This window comes from Hypanus sabinus, chromosome 3 (assembly GCF_030144855.1).
Source record: "Hypanus sabinus isolate sHypSab1 chromosome 3, sHypSab1.hap1, whole genome shotgun sequence".
NCBI classification, from domain to species: domain Eukaryota; kingdom Metazoa; phylum Chordata; class Chondrichthyes; order Myliobatiformes; family Dasyatidae; genus Hypanus; species Hypanus sabinus.
Genome location: NC_082708.1, coordinates 29,000,775 through 29,020,616, shown reverse-complemented (window position 1 = coordinate 29,020,616; position 19,842 = coordinate 29,000,775). Strand labels below are relative to the sequence as shown.

At 35.6% G+C, this 19,842-nt stretch overlaps 1 protein-coding gene across 4 annotated transcripts in view; it reads left to right on the top strand.

The window, feature by feature from the left end:
* Window positions 1–19,842, top strand: part of LOC132391140 (F-BAR and double SH3 domains protein 2-like) — a 245,080-nt gene that overhangs the window by 182,008 nt on the left and 43,230 nt on the right. For 3 of the 4 annotated variants that reach the window (XM_059963958.1, XM_059963960.1, XM_059963961.1), the window contains 3 exons: window positions 3,125–3,220; window positions 6,393–6,464; window positions 19,561–19,677. In XM_059963958.1, the coding sequence (XP_059819941.1) occupies window positions 3,125–3,220; window positions 6,393–6,464; window positions 19,561–19,677 (285 nt within the window). The remainder of the gene's footprint in view (window positions 1–3,124; window positions 3,221–6,392; window positions 6,465–19,560; window positions 19,678–19,842) is intronic. The other variant, XM_059963959.1, reaches the window with a different exon arrangement.

Here is a 19,842-nt window from a genome sequence, read left to right as displayed (position 1 = left end):
CTACCAGAAATTTTCTAAGATATCAGTTTATTTTATTTTCTATAAACTTACAAGTAATTAAGTTTTATTTTCTTAAAGTGCCAGAGTTTCAATCGTAGAAGTATTTTTTTAAATGCACAAAGGGACACCACAGTAGCGGAGCTGTTAGCAATGTTATTACAGCTCGGGGTGTTGGAGTTTGAAGTTTAATTCCAGTGCCATCTGTAAGGAGTTTGGACATTCTTCCTGTGACCGTGTGGGTTTCCTCAGTGCTGCAGTTTCCTTCCACAGTCCAAAGACCTACTAGTTAGTAGGTTAATTGGTCATTATAACTTGTCCTGTGATTAGGCTGGGGTTAAAAATACAAACGAGAAAATCTGCGGATGCTGGAAATCGGAGCAACCCACACAAAATACTGGAGGAACTCAACAGGCCAGTCAGCATCTATGGAAAAAAGTACAGTCAATGTTTCGGGCCGAAACACCTTTGGCGGACCTGGAGCTAAAAAAGGCTTAGGAGATTTAAAAGGTGGGGGGAGGGGAGGAGATTACACCAGGTGATAGATGAAATCTGGAGGGGAGGGATGAAGTAAAGAGGGAAATGATGGGTGGGCAAGGAGATGAGAGAGGGAAAAGGGGTGGGAGATGGTTGCGGAGTGGGGCGTTACTGGAAGTTTGAGAAATCAATGTTCGTGCCATCAGGTTGGAGGTTAAAAATAGGTGGGTTGCTGAATAGCGAGGCTCATTGTGCAGGAAGGACCCGTCCCACACTGTATCTCTTAAATAAATAAATATGCGCTAATAAGGACGTCGCAGGGTCATTAGTGATAGGAGCAGGTGATAGTTGGATATGTCTGCAGCCTTGTAAGGAAAAATCATAGAATTTTGGAGGTGGAAACTTAGTGAAGGTTAATCCAATCCAAAAAAGTTATAAATGTAGTTAAACATTAGTAAGGAGGGATTATTATGCTCTCCTGATGGTTAAATCCAGAGCAGTAAAAGACCTAAAAGCATGTAATTAAGCAGCCTCATTTTTATTTGCCAAGTGTAACAAGTTACTGTGAGGGTGCATTTGCTACCCAATTATTAGTTTATCCATTCTAACTTAAAAGAGTGTGGCCACTTTATGCAGTTATTAGTTTATGCTAGAGTAGATCAGAGGAGGAAGAATCATCAAAATACTGAGAAACTAAATTCACATGCTGGTCATGTGAATTGTGCAAGAATGAACATTTCTCTTTCATGAAGGATTTTGATGACCTAATGAAATTTACAACATTGCAGCAATTTGAATTTTTTCCCTGGTTCAGGCATACAAATTAAACGACTTGATGGAAGTTGAAACAGCCAATAAAGCTTTTGAAAAACAAAACATGTAGATTAATAAAAGAAAGTGAATGCAAGAAGCCGCCTTCTAGTTGATTTTAAAAGGATCAGAGAGAAATCTTTCAGTAAACTTTAATCTTATGTGTAATTTACGCAGTGCTTGCTAATGTTTAATTATAGGGCAAAGTCATTGTAGATCGTTCATGTATTTTCATTGAGAGCAGAAATTCCCATACAATTTTAAAATTAATTCTAATGTGACAAGCTGACTTTAAGGCTTTGAAAAGTTAATTTTTTGAACTTTGTTGGCTTTTTGCTTCTGTGTTTCTACTAAACCTATTATTTTCCCTAGAATCCCATTTTGCAGGTGGCTACAACTGGAATAAGAAGACAAAGCCCTCAATATTAAACTGCTCTCAATCTTGTTCTATTGATTATGCTCCCATGTAACAATGAAACAGATCCCTAGCTTTCCAACAGTTAGAATCTAAAGTTCTTCAACCTAATTTTGCCTTGCACTATATTATATTTGGAATGTGACTTGATTAGTGTTGTATTGGCTTTGTTTTGCTGATTGACCTAACTGTTTTAACTTAATAAAAAATAATCTTGCCAGTATGGTTTTGGAGAAATTATAAATGTGCTGTCAGTCATCGGGTAAAGGGTTAATTTATCACAGATTGAATTAGTACAGGTTAAGAACAGCCAACATCTGGATACCCCTACCACATAAGAATGAGCTCCCAGAATGTTATTAATTTCAAAAGTATACTACATGCTGATATGAATACGAACACAACGCTGGAAGAACTCAGCAGGTCAGGCAGCATCCATGAGAAAAGAGTAGCCAACGTTTCGGGCCGAGACCCTTCACCGGGAAAGGGGGGGAATAGAGGACCAAAGCCCAGTAATAGAGATAAGGGAGGGGGTAGGGCCTAGAGGCGGCAGTGGAAAACCAATCAGAGGAAAGATAAAGGGGGGAGGGGAGAGGATTAGAAAGAAAGAACTGTAGAGATAAAGAAGCAGAAAGTTGAAAGGGGAGAGAGGCAGAGAGGGACCTGGGATAGGGGAAGGAGAGGGGGAGGGAATTACCAGAAATTGGAGAAATCAATGTTCATACCATCAGGCTGGAGGCTACCCAGACGGTAGATGAGGTGTTGCTCCTCCAATCTGAGTTTGGCCTCATCATGGCAGTAGAGGAGGCCATGTATGGACATATCTAGATGGGAATGAGAGGCAGAGTTGAAGTGAGTGGCAACTGGGAGGTCCTGTCTATTGTGACAGATGGAGCATAGGTGCTCAACGAAGCGGTCCCCCAATCTGCGTCGGGTCTCGCCGATATAGAGGAAGCCCCACCGAGAGCACCAGATGCAATAGACGATTCCAGCAGACTCGCAGGTGAAGTGTTGCCTCACCTGGAAGGACTGTCTGGGGCCCGGAATGGTGGTAAGGGGGGAGGTGTGGGGACAGGTGTAGCATTTGCACTTGCAGGGATAATGCTACATGCTCATATGTTTGTTCCTTAAAATAGCATTTTTCGCTATTGTTCTTATCAGTCTTGTGTGCTTTTGAAACAATTCTTTAAAATACTGTTGACCTATGTTTATCATATCAAGTGACTTGTGTACATTTTCCAAGTTGTGGACAAAATTGACTTAAGGGCATCTGAGAAAACAATACCCATTTGTTACCTGGGAACAGATTGGTCTGCTGTACAAGGGATACGTGGTTTCCATATATTTTTCAAAGGCTGATATAGCAGTCATTGCTTAAACACTTTTGATGAATTGAAAATAGTATTTTTGATAAATTTATTTCAGGGATTACAAGATTACAGTCTGCAGCTTTTTCTCCAAGAAAACCCAGTTTTCCAAAAGCCACAGTCATTCCAGTTCCAGCCAAGTGATAATGATACGGTAAGATTTATTTATTCAGAAATATTATCTTAATGGCTAAGATGCTCTTCATCCTCTCTAGCCCAAATTGTTAACAAAAGCTTAGATTTGTAGGAATAGCTCATTAGAAGCAACTAAGGTTTTAAATTCCAGATAGCAGTAAATATGAAGTGTACTGGAGCTGATTTAACTTAAATGTTTGATAGGTTTGTTGTTAGTGTGATGCACAGAATAACAACAGTTATTCGACTTTTGAGAATAGATTCCTGAAGCATGAAGGATGAAACCAACAATAATACTTAAAGGATAATAAGGTAGCTGCTAAAATTTTTATGTTTTTTACAAATTGGGAAGCAGCTGTAACTAATAATACTCTACCAATGAGAACCAAGGTTGAGGAAAAGGCGAAACTTGCTCATGATGGTGTCATCTCACATGACAGCAGAACTAAATCCCTTTTGGTTTATTTAACAGGTTACAATTTGAATTTTTTCACTATTTAATCTTCCAGAGCCGTTTAATTTCTGGTGAGCGTAGTGGTGTTGCTGCTAAGGCCGGCATTTACTGCCTCACTCCAATTGCCCTTGGAGCTTCTGGTGGAGTGCCCCTAGAGTGCAGTTGGATAGGAAGTTCCAAGATTCAATTGCAGTGATGATGAATCAGCAATATATACTCAGTGGCTCTTCTATTAGGTACCTCCTGTACCTAATAAAGTGGCACTGAATGTATGTTCATAATTTTCTGCTGCGGTGGCCCATTTACTTCAGGTTTGATGTGCTCTGCATGCGACTATTATAACGTGGTTATCCGAGTCACTATCACCTTCCCATCAGCTTGAACCAATCTGGCCTCCTCTGACCTCTCTCATAAACTATAAAAGTACCACTCACTGGATTTTTTTTTTGTTTTTGATTTTTTGCAGCATTTTCTGTAAACTGTGCATGAAAATGCTAGGAGATCAGCAGTTTCTGGTATACTCAAACCTCCCAATCTGCCACCATTCTATAGTCAAAGATACTTAGATCATATTTCTTCCCTATTCTAATGCATTCAGCAACAAATTAACCCCTTGACCATGTCTGCATGTGTTTATGCATTGAGTTGCTGCCACATGATTGGCTGTTTATAAATTTTCCTAAACAACCTGGTCTACAAGTGTACCTAATAAAATGGCCATTGCGTGTATTTCTAAAATCTAGATGGTGTGCAACAAACATGCACCTGTTGCCTTTGTCCTCCTTGGTAATAGTTGCTGCAGGCTTGAAAGATGCTTTTAGAGTAGAATGGGCAAGAAAGTGGTGCATTTTCTGGACTTTCTACACTGCCATAGCTATATACCGTTTAATGGAAAGAATGAATGTCCAGAGTGGTGGATGGGTTGCTAGTCATGGATGTTTTGACCTTGGTGGTATTGGACTTCTTGTTGGAGCTAAAAGCACCGAGTCAAGTGGAGGATATGCTATCACATTTCTAACTTGTGCTGATACAAAGGCTTCAGGGTTTCAAGAGGTGATTCAGGAATGACCCAACCTCTAGCCTGCTTTCCTAGCCAGAGTATTTGTAGTCCATTTAATATGACCATCAGGGTTTTTTATAATGGAGGACTTAACATTCAATGGCTTTGCCATTGGCAGGGATAGATGGTTAGGCCTTTTTGTTACAGATGGTCATTGTTGCCACTTTTATGGGGAAAATGTTATTTGCCACAGTTGATTCTCTCTAGTATCTCATCAAAGAATTTGATTGAGGATATCAGAAGTGTAATGCTTTTAGCAAATTCACTCATGTTTTTGTGTTAAAGATAGTTAAAAAGCTTTATTCCAACATTCACTTTTCCATATCACCTGTATAAATAACATATGCCTTTCAAGTGAAACACTATTTTGCCTTTTTATATTTCCAAGAGCCTGGCATTTCCCTGTTCCCTCCTGTGAATAGTAGCCATACTCCAATCCTCCAAATATTTCCGTATCCAGGGAGATATGAAAGATTTTCTCTGTTTTTGCAAATTACGCATTTAGAGCTTTGGATATGTTGTTTGCCTCTGTAATTGGTCCATCCATTTTTCCTCCCCTAATTTATAAAAGCATGAAGTGTTTTACCACTCAACTTAATATTGCCAGATCATCTTCTCTTGAAAAATTTCTATGCTTCCCTATTAGTTTTAATTTTTTATCACATTTTTAATGACCACTTTAAATATTAACTGACTAACTTCCTACATACTTTATGGAATGTACTGTCTTCCCTGTGAGTCATTAACTCACACAAAGTAGTTCCAATGCCATTTAGTGCAGTATGTCCTTTCTATTGCGAACTGTGACATCATTTTAATCAGTACAATCACACCAACTCCTTCCATTCTTCTCCTAACTTTGTTGTATAGTTTCTAAACAGGAATATTGAGAGCCTGTTCCTTGTCATTACTAATATAAGCCTAAGCATCTGAAATTTTCCATTTTACTCCTGTATAATTTTTATTTCTTTGACTTCATCTAATCACTTGTTGACAGATATATTTTGTGTTAATGTCAATTAAAAAGCTTTATTCCAACTTTAATTTTCCCCTATCAGCACAGAAATTAATAGTAAATATCAACATCAGTTAGCATACTTACACTCACTGTTTTATCAGGCACTTATTCATCTAAAATGAACTTTCTTATGCCTATGCAATGCATGTACTGTATGTTCAAGTTTGGTTTAATGATAATTTCTCCTTTATGCACATATGGGTGTATAGGGAAAATAAAGCTACCCTGCTCTTAATTTAAATTATTTTGACAGTAAATTGAACATCAATCAATCGTCAGTTGTTATCTTTCAGATTCTAACTTTGTCTTTGAATTTGGTTTGATGTGATTTTAATGTTTTGTTTTGGAGTTGTTAGATGGATTAGTGTAAGGTAAGAAAAGGAATGAGTAACTCACACAAAATGCTGGAGCAACTCAGGCAATATCTGTGGAGAGGAATAAACAGTCAACATTTCAGACCGAGAAATGATAACTCTTCATAGATGCTGCCTGACTTGCTTCCAGCATTTTGTATCTTATTCAAGATTTCAGTATCTGCAGAATCCCTTTTGTTTATGAGTAATCCAGATGCTTTATTATTTGTTTTGCTTTTATTCTAACTTCACTGTTTGTTGAAACTAACATGTCCATTTTGTCCTAATAACATCTCTGTTGCTCAGAGTTTTAACACCGTGCAGCTTGTGGATATTGACCTCTCACCCATCAGCACTCTGAGAATGACTTTAACAGAGGTACACACACACACTTCTTGTGTACTTGATGTCGTGTGGTGAAGGTTTGGTGTGCATGTGGAGTAAATAACATCTTTTGAAGGGCAGCAACAATAGCTCTTGGAGGCTGTGCTACCTAAGCATTATTGCATAAATACTGGAAGATTGTGAATTGGCACTTACAATAAAATGTGGAATATTTCACTTGGGAACTTTTAATATTGCTCGATTAAATTTGGCACTGCTCCAGATGTGCTATAAATATGTCAAAAATTGTTTTACTGAATTCCAGTAAGTAGCATTATGCATAATTTATATAAATTGGGTTCTCTTTGTATCACAGCCTGGCATAGTATGTTTTGCAGTTGTGTTGCTCCCTTGTTATTTGCATGGAGGCATAAGCTTTCAGGATGCTAATAGAACTTGGGCATATAGCCAACTAATCAATACAAATGTTATTTGATTGCAAAACAATTTCCACTTGCCTTGTATTTGAAGAACTTAATCTGTATTAATACTTAATATTCTTAAAACTTTAATATGGTCAGAAATATCAAATTGATAATGTATTTGTGCTTACAATTATAGCATTCAATAGCAGTCATCCTTAATGGATTACACAATTTTCACTGATTTCCTCCTATGACCTATAATTAAAAATATTGTTTTAATATTTTTGCCTCTAAAGGTATAGCTGTTTTTCCATCTGAAGTCTTGTGCCACAAAAGCCTAGACCTCAAATTTCTTCATAGATTTCAAGAGATGATTTACTGTATGGACAATAAATAGAGAATTATTTACTGTATTTATTGTCCATTACATAGTGATCAAGCTGTTTATATACATTAAATAAGTTCATCATTAAGAAAAAAAGTTAGTGCATAGTAGGTTGAAGCAGGTAGGAACAAATGAGATGCTTATGGATTATAAGAAATGCAAGAGAACACTTAAGAAATAAATCAGGAGGGCTTAAAAAAAAAGCATGACGTTGCCCTAGCAGACAAGGTGCAGGAGAATCCTAAGAGATTCTCTACAGATATATTAAGAGCAAAAGGATTGCAAGGGACAAAATGGTCCTCTGGAAGGTCAGAATGATAATATTTGCATGGTGCCAAAAGAGCGGGTGGAGATCTTAAAAGGATTTTTTACATCTGTATTTACTTGGTAAATAGACAGAGTCTACAGAAGTGAGGAAAAGTGGCAGTGAAGTTATGGACCCTGTACAGAATACAGAGGAGGAGGAGGTGTTTGCAGTCTTTTTTTATTAAATTTTTAAGAGAATTACATAAAATGAATAGAATAATAAAGGAATGAAAATTAATATCAGACCTCCCCCTCCACTTAACCCTTAACATCCCTATCTAAAAAAAAGAAAAAAAAGAGAAAGAAAGATTGCCTGAATATCGGAAGACCCCCACATGCTCCATGGAGTTCAAAATAGCTTTAGTATATATCTTTATTTATTTTTTTCCCCAAATAGCTAATAATTTTATCTTCGGAGGACCTATATATTTAATCCTATCTTTTGTAAATAAAGGTGCCAAATTTTCAAAAATATATCATATTCATTTCTTAAATTATAAGTAATTTTTTCAAGTGGAATGCAGCTAAATATTTCATTATTCCAACGGTCCATAGTTAAGTATGAATCTGATTTCCAAGTGACTGCAATAGCTTTTGGTCACTGCCAATGCAATTATTATAAATTTTTTCTGATATTTATTCAATTTAGGTTTTGGTATTATCCTTCAATATTGCCTAATAAAAATAATATTGGGTTATGTGGAAGTTGTATTCCAATAATTTGTTCCAGTAAAAGTCTTAAATTTATCCAAAAAGGGTGAATTTTAAAACAAGACCAAGTAGAGTGTGAAAAATTACCAATTTCTTGATTACGTCAAAAACATTGGTCAGATATATTTGGGTTTAATCTATTTATTTTTTGTGGTGTAGTATATAATTGATGTAAAAAATTGTACTAATCTAAGTTGGACATTTATTGTATTTGTCATACTGTCAAGGCATAGTCTTGACCAACTTGTTTCATCAATTTTAATATTCAAATCAGTTTCCCATTTTTGTCTTGACTCATGAATTCCTTGTTTAATTGTCTGTTTTTGAATCAAATTATACATACAAGAAGTAGATTTTTTAATTCTTCCTTTTTGAATTAAAATTTCTATTTCATTAGGCTTTGGCATTAACATTGTTTGACCCACTTTATCTCTTAAATAAGCCCTTAATTGAAAGTAACAGAAAAGAGTGTTGTTTGATATTTTATATATATTCTTTATTTGCTCAAACAACATCAATATACCTCCTTCAAAACAGTCACCTATGTATCTAATCCCTTTTTGAAACCAATTATATAAAAGTTGGTTATCCATTGTAAAAGGAATTAGGGTTTTGCATTAGGGTTCTCTTTGCTAATAAGGATTTCTTTATCTCATCATCAACATTTATCTTATTCCATAAATCAATCAGATGTTTTAATATAAGAGGTTCTTTCTTTTCCCATACCCATTTGGATTCCCATTTATATATAAAAGCTTCTGGTATATTTTCTCCTATCTTATCTAACTCTATTCTAATCCATGCTGGTTTATCTTCATCAAAAAAAAGATGCAATAAATCTAAGTTGATTTGCTTTATAATTATTCTTAAAATTTGAGAGTTGTAACCCTCCTAGGTCAAATTTACATGTCAATTTTTCCAACGATAATTTTGACTTCTTACCTTTCCAAAGAAACTTCCTCACACATTTATTCAACTCTTGAGAAAACTTCTGCGGCAGTTGTATTGGTAATGTTTGGAATAAATATTGTAATCTAGGAAATATATTCATTTTTACAGCATTAACTCTACCTACTAATGTTATTGGTAACATCATCCATTTATTAAGATCCTCTTGATTTTTTTTCAATAATGGCAAATAATTTAATTTATATAAATTCTTTATATAGTTATCGACTCTCATACCTAAATATTTTATACCATTTATTGGCCATCTAAATTGAGTTACTAATCAACATTGACTATAATCTCCTTTAGAAAAGGGTAAAATTTCACTTTTATCACAGTTTACTTTATACCCTGATATTTTCCCATATTCTTCCAATCTAAAAGATAGTTTATGCAACAAATGCAATGGGTTTGTTAGATAAATCAGACTATCATCAGTAAATAAATTAATCTTATATTCCTCCTGGTTAACTCTGAAGCCCATAATATCTGAATTGGTTCTAATTAATTCAGCTAATGGTTCTATTGCCACTACAAATAGGGCAGGTGATAATGGACAGCCTTGTCTAGTTGACCTTGTTAACTGGAATGATGTTGGAATTTGACCATTTGTCACTACTTTAGCTTTGGGACTAATATTTAAGGTTTTAATCCATTTTATAAAAGATTTTCCTAACCCATATTTTTCCAGTACCTTAAATAAAAAGTCCCATTCCAATCTATCAAATGCTTTTTCTGCATCCAAAGCAACTGCCACACTCATTTCCTCCTCCTTTTGTGCCAGATGAATTATGCTAAGTAACCGAGTTACATTATCCGCCGATTGTCTATGTTTAATAAAGCCTGTTTGATCCATATGTATTAATTTTGGTAGATATTTAGATAATCTATTAGATAAAATTTTTGCTATTTATAATCCGTATTCAACAAAGAGATAGGCCTATATGATGTTGGTTTTAAAGGATCTCTATCTTTTTTTGGCAATACTATTAGGATCACTGTTGAAAAAGATTGTGGAAGTTTATGTGTTCTTTCCGCTTGATATATTAACTCCAAAAAGAGAGGGATTAATAAATCTTGAAATCTTTTATAAAATTCAGGCGGAAAACCGTCTTCTGGAGATTTATTACTCTGGAGTGATCCTAGAGCTTCTTCGACCTCTTTTAATGTAAAGGGCATATCTAATCCTTTCTGTTCTTCCGAATTCAATTTTGGAAGAGTTATTTGTGATAAAAATTTTCCCATCTCAGCAACCTTATTTTATGATTCCGACTGATATAATTCGGAATAAAAAACTTTTTAAGGTTTCATTAATTTCTAAAGGTTCTTAAGTAATTTTATTTGCACTTGTTCTAATTGCATTTATTGTTTTGGAAGCCTGTTCTGTTTTCAACTGCCAAGCAAGAATCTTGTGTGATCTTTCACCTAATTCATAATATCTGTTTAGTTCTCATAATTGCTTTTTCTGTTCGGTATGTCTGGAGCCTATTATATTATAACTTCTTATTGACAAGTTGTCTTCTTTTTTCTTCTGTCATATATCTTTGAGATTCTTTTTCTAATTTTGTAATCTCTTTTTCTAATTGATCTATTTCTACCATATATTCCTCCTTAATTTTAGAAGTATAACATTATCTGGCCCCTCAAATATGCTTTCATCACTTCCCATAATATAAATTTATCTTCAACTGAATGTGAGTTTGTATCCAAAAAAAATTGGATCTGTTTTTCCATAAAATCACAAAAATCTTGATGTTTTAATAAAATTGAATTAAATCTCCATCTGTAAATCAATTCCTCCTTATCCATCATTATCATTGTCATTATCAAGGGGGAATGATCTGACAGTATTCTTGCTTTATATTCCACACTTTTCACTCTATCCTGAATATTCATTGATAATAGGAAAAAATCAATCCTTGAATAAGTTTTATGTTTATTTGAATAAAATGAATAATCTCTTTCTCTTGGATTAATTCTTCTCCATATATCAATCAAATTTAAGTCTTTCAACAATGATAAAGTTAGCTTTATTACTTTTGATTTTGTAACAACCTTAGTTGACCTATCTAGAACTGGGTCTAGACAAAAGTTAAAGTCTCCACCTATTAATATTTTATCGTGTGTGTCGGCCAAATTCAAAAAAAGGTTCTTGTATGAATTTTGCATCATTTTTATTTGGTGCATAAATATTCATAAGTGTCCATAATTCCAAAAAGATTTGAGAATGTATAATCACATATCTCCCCGCAGCATCAATTAGTACATTTTGTATTTTAATTGGTAAGGTTTGATTAACCAAAATTGCAACTCCCCTCGTCTTTGAATTAAATGAAGCTGCAATAACACTTCCAACCCAATCTCTCTTTAATTTCTGATGTTCTATCTCTGTTAAATGTGTTTCCTGCAAAAAAGCTATATCTACTTTCATTTTCTTAATATATGTTAAAACTCTTTTTCTTTTCACCGGTCCATTAAGCCCATAAACATTAAAACTTTAAAAATTGAGTAAATTAGTCATTTCATAATACCTTGGGGAATTTCTTTAAAATTCTCAATGTTGCTATGTGTGTCTCCCCCAATCATGCAGGCAAAAAAAAGAAAAATAGAAGAACGATAGATAGTGAAGAAAAAGATAACAAAATACCCCCCTACTAATGTTGTGAATGAATAGAAACACAACATTACACCCCCCACTCCGTTTTACGGATCATGGCAATCGCCATGATTACACACGTGAATCCCACAACAATCGATCAGAAGCTCCTCCAGCTCCCCCGTAACAAAAAAAAGATACATATAAGTGAAGAAAAAAATTAATATCTACTCCCAATTAATATTCCTCAATTTTTTTTCTTTCTCCCCTTCTATCATATACTTTAAGTATATTTGTATATTCTTCTACTCTTAAATATACATCAAATCAGATCACTATCTCAGTCTTCATCTTTAATCCATTTCACTTCCATAATTATTTACCGCGTCTCGCGAATATTAGGAAGTTCTTGTACAAACTCCTCCGCTTTCCGATGATCAGTAAAAAAAAATCTTCTTTCTTTGGCATCCAAAAAGATTATCAGTGTTTCCGGGTAGCTCAGTATAAATTTATAACCCTTTTCCCATAAGATTTTTTTCACTGGGTTAAATTCCTTCCTCCTCTTCAAAATGTCGTAACTTATATCAGGATAGAAAAGAACTCTTTTCCCTTCTATCATCAATGGCTCATTTCTCTTTCTGGCACCTTGAGCAGCTGCCTTCAAGATCTTTTCTTTATCTTGATATCTTAAACATTTTATCAAGATTGATCGTGGATTTTAATCTTGTTGGGGCTTTGGTCTTAAAGCTCTATGAGCCCTTTCGATTTCAATTAACTGACTTCCCTCTTCCATTTCCAAGATTTCTGGGATCCATTTTTGAAAGAATTTTATTGGACCTTCTCCCTCTATACCTTCTTTAAGACCAACAATCTTAATATTGTTTCGTCTGCTAAAATTTTCAAGCACATCTACTTTTTCCAACAACCATTTTCTTTATGATGTCCAGGCAAGGATATTATCTTCCATCTTGTCCACTCTTTCAGTGGTGTCTCCCGTTTTTTCTTCCAACTTTTTAACTTCTTATCCGTTTTCTTTTGTTTTTCCACCATCTTATCAACCATAATCTTCATATTTTTAATATCTGTTTTTATTACTTTTAATGCTTTTAATTCATGTATTATTTGTATCAGGGCTTTTCTTATGTCTCCAGAAAGTCTTCCACCTTTAATTTCTTCCTGTTCTTCTTCTCCTACATCTATTTCCTCATCTGTGTTTTCCAGAGAGTCTGATTCTACTTCCGGTTCACTTTCACTTTCAGTCGCAGCTGGAACTTGTAGTTTTGTTTGCATCTGTTTGCACATACCTGTTTTTTCACGCATGTGCAGTTCCTGCTGTTTCTTCGTAGAGACCGTTGATGCTGCCGCAGTTTCCTGTTCTGCATCGTCGGAGGCGACATGTACTTCGCCGAGAAGAGATCCGACTTGAGTACGAGGTTCTGTCATAATGGTTGGGCCTCTTTCTTTGCCAACTCGCGCTGTCTTCAAAGTAGTAGTTCTCTTCTGTTTCTGTTTAGAAGACATATCTAAAGATAGTCCTGAGTTGTTTATAAGTAGTTTTTAGAAAGTATTTTTTAACTCTTCTTCACTTGAACTTTATTTTACTAGTTTTTATGGGAGAGCTGGATTTCCACGTCTCGATCCTACGTCATCACGTTACGTCCCCCGTGTTTGCAGTCTTGAAGCAAGTTAGGGTAGATATATCCCCAAGGCCTGACAAGGTGTTCTCTCAAACCACGTGGGAGGCAAGTGCAGAAATTGCAGTAGCCCTCGCAGAGATACTTAAATCATCCTTAGCAACAGCTGAGGTACCGGAGGATTAGAGGAGAGCTATTGTTGTTCTGCTGTTTAAGGAAGGCTATAAACGTAAACCAGGAAATTATTGGCTGGTGAGCCATCAGTAGTGAGAAAGTTTTTGTAAGGTATTCTAAGGGACTGGTTATATGAGTATTTTGTTTAGACATAGACTAATTTGGGATAGTCACATGACTTTGTATATGGTAGGTCGTGTCTAACCAATCTTAGAGTTTTTCAAGGAAATTATCAGGAAAGTTGATGAAGGCAAGGCAGTAGATGTGTCTACATGAACTTAGAAGGCATTTGACAAGTTCCTGCATGAGAAGTTGGTCAAGAAGCTTCAATCGCTTTGGCATTCAGGATGAGGTGGTAAATTGGATTAGATATTGGCTTTGTGGGTGAAACCAGTGAGTGGTAGTAGGTGGTTGTCTCTCTGACTGGAAGCCTGTGACTAGTGGAATGCCTCAGGGATCAGTGCTGAGTCTGTGTTTGTTTGTCATCTATATCAATGGTCTGGATGATAGTGTTAACTGGATCAGTAAGTTTGCGGGTGACACCAAGATTGGGGGTATAGTGGACAGCAAGGAAGACTATCCGAGCTTGCAATGGGAGCTGGAGCAGCCAGAAAAATGGGCTGAAAAATACAGATGGAATTTAATGCAGACAAGTGCGGTAAGACCAACCAGAGTAGGTCTCACACAGTGAACAGTAAGGCACTGAGGAGTACAGTAAAGCAAAGAGATCTGGGAGTTCAGGTCCATAATTCATTGAAAGTGATGTTACGAATAGATAGAGCTGTAAAAGTTTTTGGCACATTGGCCTTTACAAATCAACGTATTGAGCACAGTAGATGAGATGTTATGCTGAAGTTGTACAAGACATTGGTAGTGCCAAATTTGGAGTATTGTGTGCAGTTTTGGTCACCTACATACAGGATAGATTAAGGGTAAAAGGTGAAAAGATTAAGGGGAACTTGAGGGGAAACTTCTTCAACCTTGTTCACTCAGGGTTGTGAGAGTGTGGAGCAAGCTGCCAACTCAAGTTGTGCATTAAGCTCATTTTCAACGTTTAAGAGAGGTTTGGACAGGTACATGGATGGAAGGTATATGGAGAGCTATGGTTTGGGTGCAGGTCGATGGAACAAAGCACAGACTGGATGGGCTGAAGGGCCTGTTCGGGGGCTGTACTTTACCATGACTCTATTCTGTAACTGTAATAGTGAGCCAGTTTTTGGGATAGCAATCAGTAATTCTCAAGACATCTTGGTAAAATACTTTTATCAATATTTACCCATCTAAAATATCTAATATCTAAAACATATCAGCTGTGATAGAATGAATGAACAGGCTTAATGGGCCTAATAGCTTAATTCTGCTCCTATGTATTATATTCTAAAATATAGTTAGAAGCCATGATGTATCCTCTTCCTAAAAAAATTAGATTACTATTGGATTACTAGCAATAACAAGATAAAAGGTTTGGTGTCACAGAACATGGATATAATTGACATGAATTACACATTAGAGTGCTTATTTATTACTTGTACTGCCAAATAATATCACAAAGTCCCAACTGCTCTGTAAGCATGAAGTAGTTTAAATTACTAACATTCTGTGTTTAATTATTGAAAACCACATTCTACAGCATTCAGGTTATAATACAAGGCCAGAGAGCAACTTGTACTAGAAAACAAAATGCCGCATGTTCCCTTTTCAACCCCTACGCTGCTCTACCACTCTAACTTTTACCCACTCCTAGCTCACTTCTCCTCCTCCCGCTCAAATTTAATTGCATGCCTTTCATATACTACATGGTTGAGTGTGAATGTTCAATTTAGTCAGAGGGTTATTTGTGACTTAAATGAAAATCATAAACTACAAATGAGAGGCCCTTATTTTAAATTTGAGTTGGAAGCATATAGTTGAGTGCACAAAACTGTAAATTATTTTAATGCCTATCAGATTAGTAACATTATGAAATTTACAGGAATTCTATTTACTGTAGTCATTTGGTTCCTGGATTTAATGGCACTTTCAAATAACAGCTAATTCCAGTAAGTATACAGTTAGCTTGTGTTTATTCTAGCCAAGTATTGGAGCTACGTGAGGTCCTTATTATACATTTCCTTTAATATCTTGGCTTCCGCTGTAGCAAATAGGCTTTCTGCAGAGGAATGAACTACTTCTGCTATTTTGACTTCTGACACTTCGTTATACATCAATGGAAACATGAGTTTTCTTTCACAGATATTATCACCAACCAAATATGGAGGGGGTTTTTTTTGATGGCTGTTGCATAGTTTTTTCCTTAATCAGAGAGTTATGAATTCGGTACCAGCTATCTTTTTTTATGAGGTATTCAAATGTTATTTTTCATGAAAACTGAAATTGCTAATATCATTACCTATATAAATTCTTTAATTCCATTTATCTTTACCTGATAAAAGATTTTATTACTGCTTTTGTTAGCGCCAGAATCAGTTATTCTGATTCTTTCCTGTTTGGTCCATTTAAATAATCAGATCTCAACCAAAAGTTTTTTCTCTTATCTTGCTCTTATCTTATCTTGCTTATGTGCTCAGATATTTGCTGATCTACATTGGCTACTGGTCTATCAATGTCTTAATTTTCAAAATTGACCACCTATAATTTCCTTTTCAAATTCTACATCTCTCTTTTGCTTTTCAGATGCTTCTTATTTCTATGACCAAACATTCATTTACCTGCATTTAATGTCTTTATTGGAATTGATACCAAATTAGGTTTAATTATACTTTTTTTTAAGTGTTTTGGGTCATTTTATCCTGGTAAAGGCACCATACAATGAATAGATGACTGCCTGATTTTATCAGGCATTGTTGGAGTCCTTTTTGGAAAAAGAACAAAAAAGGTAGTCTGGTGATTATAGGTAAAGTCATTAAAAAATCAGCAAGTTGCTCTTAGCTATCAGTCTTAGCTTTCTCTTCCCTCTATTTTATGGCAGTAATAGTTCAATTACACCATTCTTTGTAGACCTGAAAATGTGCAATTTTTTACAAGAATGGTGTTAGGTGATAATACTGCTGATTTTGTGGTATTCACTGCAAGATATGCACTACTCTACTGCTAAAGTATAGCTGGGTGAAATTATTGTGACATTTAAAGGCAGTGAGGTATATAATTGCCTAGTAACTAAATATTGCCTTGGCATATCTTCAGATTATTTGGAAGTCAAGGTAGCATTTCAAAAGACAGCTCCCCCATCAGAAACTTCTCCTGCTGTTCATAATTTTTAAACAAATGTAACAAAATGCTAATGTTCTTTTGGTATGCTAATTTTAGACCAGTTGGACATTCTAGATTTTCAAAGTAAGTCAAAAGGGAATTTGTGAATTCCTTGGGTCAGTTCAGAGCTAATTTAAAATAACCTTGCCTGCTTTTTAAAAAGGTGGTAAACTTGCTTGAGTGACAGAAAGTGTGACAGGTGCAAACTGCATGCAGGTCTATTACTAAATGGAACAGGTTTTCCTTACACTGGATTTAAACGTATTGCTTACAGGCAATGCAAAACTAGCCAGGATATTAAAACAGAAGGCATTGAATATTACTCTGATTTAAAATGTGTTTTTCACTAGTCCAAACAGATACAGAGTTGAAGGTGAAATGTTGGATTGTGCCCTTTGGTCTTTTGCAGTGGATTATTAAATAGCCAATTATACAACTGGGTGCATTGGTGTTTGCATGTTTTGGGTGTGTAGTAAAACTTGTTACTTTTTTATTTGTGTTAATCTGTCATTTTCAAATTCAAGAACATAAGCACAAGAGCAGTGTTGGCATCATTTAACATTTTCTCATTTGATATAACATGGTGACTTCTAACTATAATCAAATCTACAGAACACAAAATAACTTCCTGACTGCCTAGTGTTTTGCTTCTTTTATCAGTTAAAATAGTAGTAGAGATCTGGAGAATGCATTGTTTTCAAATGTCCTATTGCCCATCACCCCCAATTTTTTCAATAAACTAGGGAAGCAAAATGCTCAGTAGTTTGCCTCCAAAAAAATTGTTGTTTTCCTACAAGCATCATATATTTGTAATATAAGCACAGTTTACATGTTAAACATTGAACACATTTATTATATAATTATTCCTCCTGCTCTTTCTCAGCGTTCTGATCTATATCCCTTTAAATATGTTTTATCTATGTCCTTTATAGATTGACGTGATCAAAAAGACACAAATCAGACAAGTCAGATCCAGGTGCAAATGTAGATTCTCTCTCATTCTCTTTCTTTCTCTCTCTCCACACAATCATAAAAACAGAATTGTACCATTCAGCCCATTGAGTCTGCTCTGCCATTAGAAGGCATTCTCCTGCCTTCTCTCCATAATAGTTCATGCTCTTACTCATCAAGAGGCTATCCTCTTCTGCTTTAAATAGACCCAATGATTTGGCCTCCAGAACCATCTGTGGCAATGAATTCTACAGATTCACCACCCTCTAAAATTCCTCCTCATGTCTGATCTAAAGGGACACCCTTCTATTCTGAAGCTGTGTCCTCTGGTCTGCCCTTATTGGAAACATCCTCTCCACGTCCACTATCTAGGCCTTTCAATATTTGATAGGTTTCAGCGAGATTCCACCCCCCCAACCCCATTTCCCCATTTTTCCAAACTCCAGTGAGTACAGATCCAGAGCCATCAAATGCTCCTCATACTTAAACTCTTTCATTTCCTTTTTAATTCTGATAAACATACCCTGGACCCACTCCAATGCTAGCACATCCTTTCTTTGGCTTCTATTGGTTTTTAAAAGTTTCCCAATCCTCTAGCTTCTCACGCATTTTTGCTATATTTTATGTCCTCTCTTTTGCTAATGTGCTGTCTTTTCAGCCATATATCATCTTTACCAGTGTGTTTATGTGTTGCCACTTTCAGGGTTAGACCCAAAATCCCCTGTGTATATCAACGCTCCAAAGGGTCCTACTATTCCTGGTATACTTTCCGCTTGCATCTGACGTCCCAAAATTCAATACCTCATAATTCTATCTGCCATTTCTCTGCCCACATTTCTAACTAGTCTATGTACTACTGAATCCTTCCGCAGTATTCACAGCTCTGCCAATTGTTGTCATCTGCAAAGTTATGAATCAACACACCTACATATTTTGTTCAGATCATTTATGTATATTACAAGCTACAGAGGCCCAAGCACTAATCCTTGGGGAACACCATGAGTAACATCTCCAATTAGAACAACAACCTTCCAACATTACCCTTTTCTATTTCCAAACCAATTTTGAATCCGGTATACCAAGTCTCAATGAATTCCATGTGCTTTCATTTTCTGGAACAGCTTATCATGAAGGACCTTGTTGAAAGTTTTTTTAAAGTTCACATAGACAGCATCCACTGGCCTACCTTTATCAGTTAACTTTAGAACCATTTCAGAAAAACTTAGTCAAGTTTGAAAGACATGATTTCCCCCTCACAAAGCATGCTGACTATCCCAAGTATGTCTATTTGTTTTTTTTCAGATGTGAGTATATCATATACCTAAGAGTCTTTTCCAATGATTCGCTGATGTGAGGCTCACTGCCAATAATTTCCTAGTTTTGTTCTATTGCCCTCTTTAAAAAGAGGAACAGCATCAATTTCTCCAGACCTTTAGGATGTTGCCTTATCACACATTCTATAGATGCTTCTATTATAAAAATAATTTTCAAGATGATTGGAAAACAAATTCTCATATGTACATAGTTAATCTATTGCATTCCAGTGAAAACTGAATATTTTTGCTGTTTAATAATGTGTTTTTATGAACCAGCTTCCAATATCATTTCTGCTCTTCTGCTTATTATCTTTACAAGTACAACTAAATACATTTCAGTATCCCTTGGTACGTAGGTTAGGGATTAAGCAAAGTATTTGAATGCAAACTTCACAGCAAAGGTGGAAAAAAAAATTGTGTTCTTGGCCTTCATCCTTTTGGACAATCTGTTACAGAGTCGGCAGTTGGAGAATGAATCTGGAACCACTGAGGAGCACAGCCTGAACAAAGAGGCTCGTAAATGGGCAACACGTGTTGCACGGGAACATAAAACAATAATCCATGCACAGCGGGTAGGTGAAGCATAGAAATATTCTACCTTATTTTGCTAAAGTTTGTTTGGCTGTCCTTGACTAAACATACCAGTTTAAAACAATTACACAAGAATGAAATTAGTGCCTGTTGACATTATTGTGTCTGTTACACAACGTCATTTATAAAAGTGAAACCATTTTGGA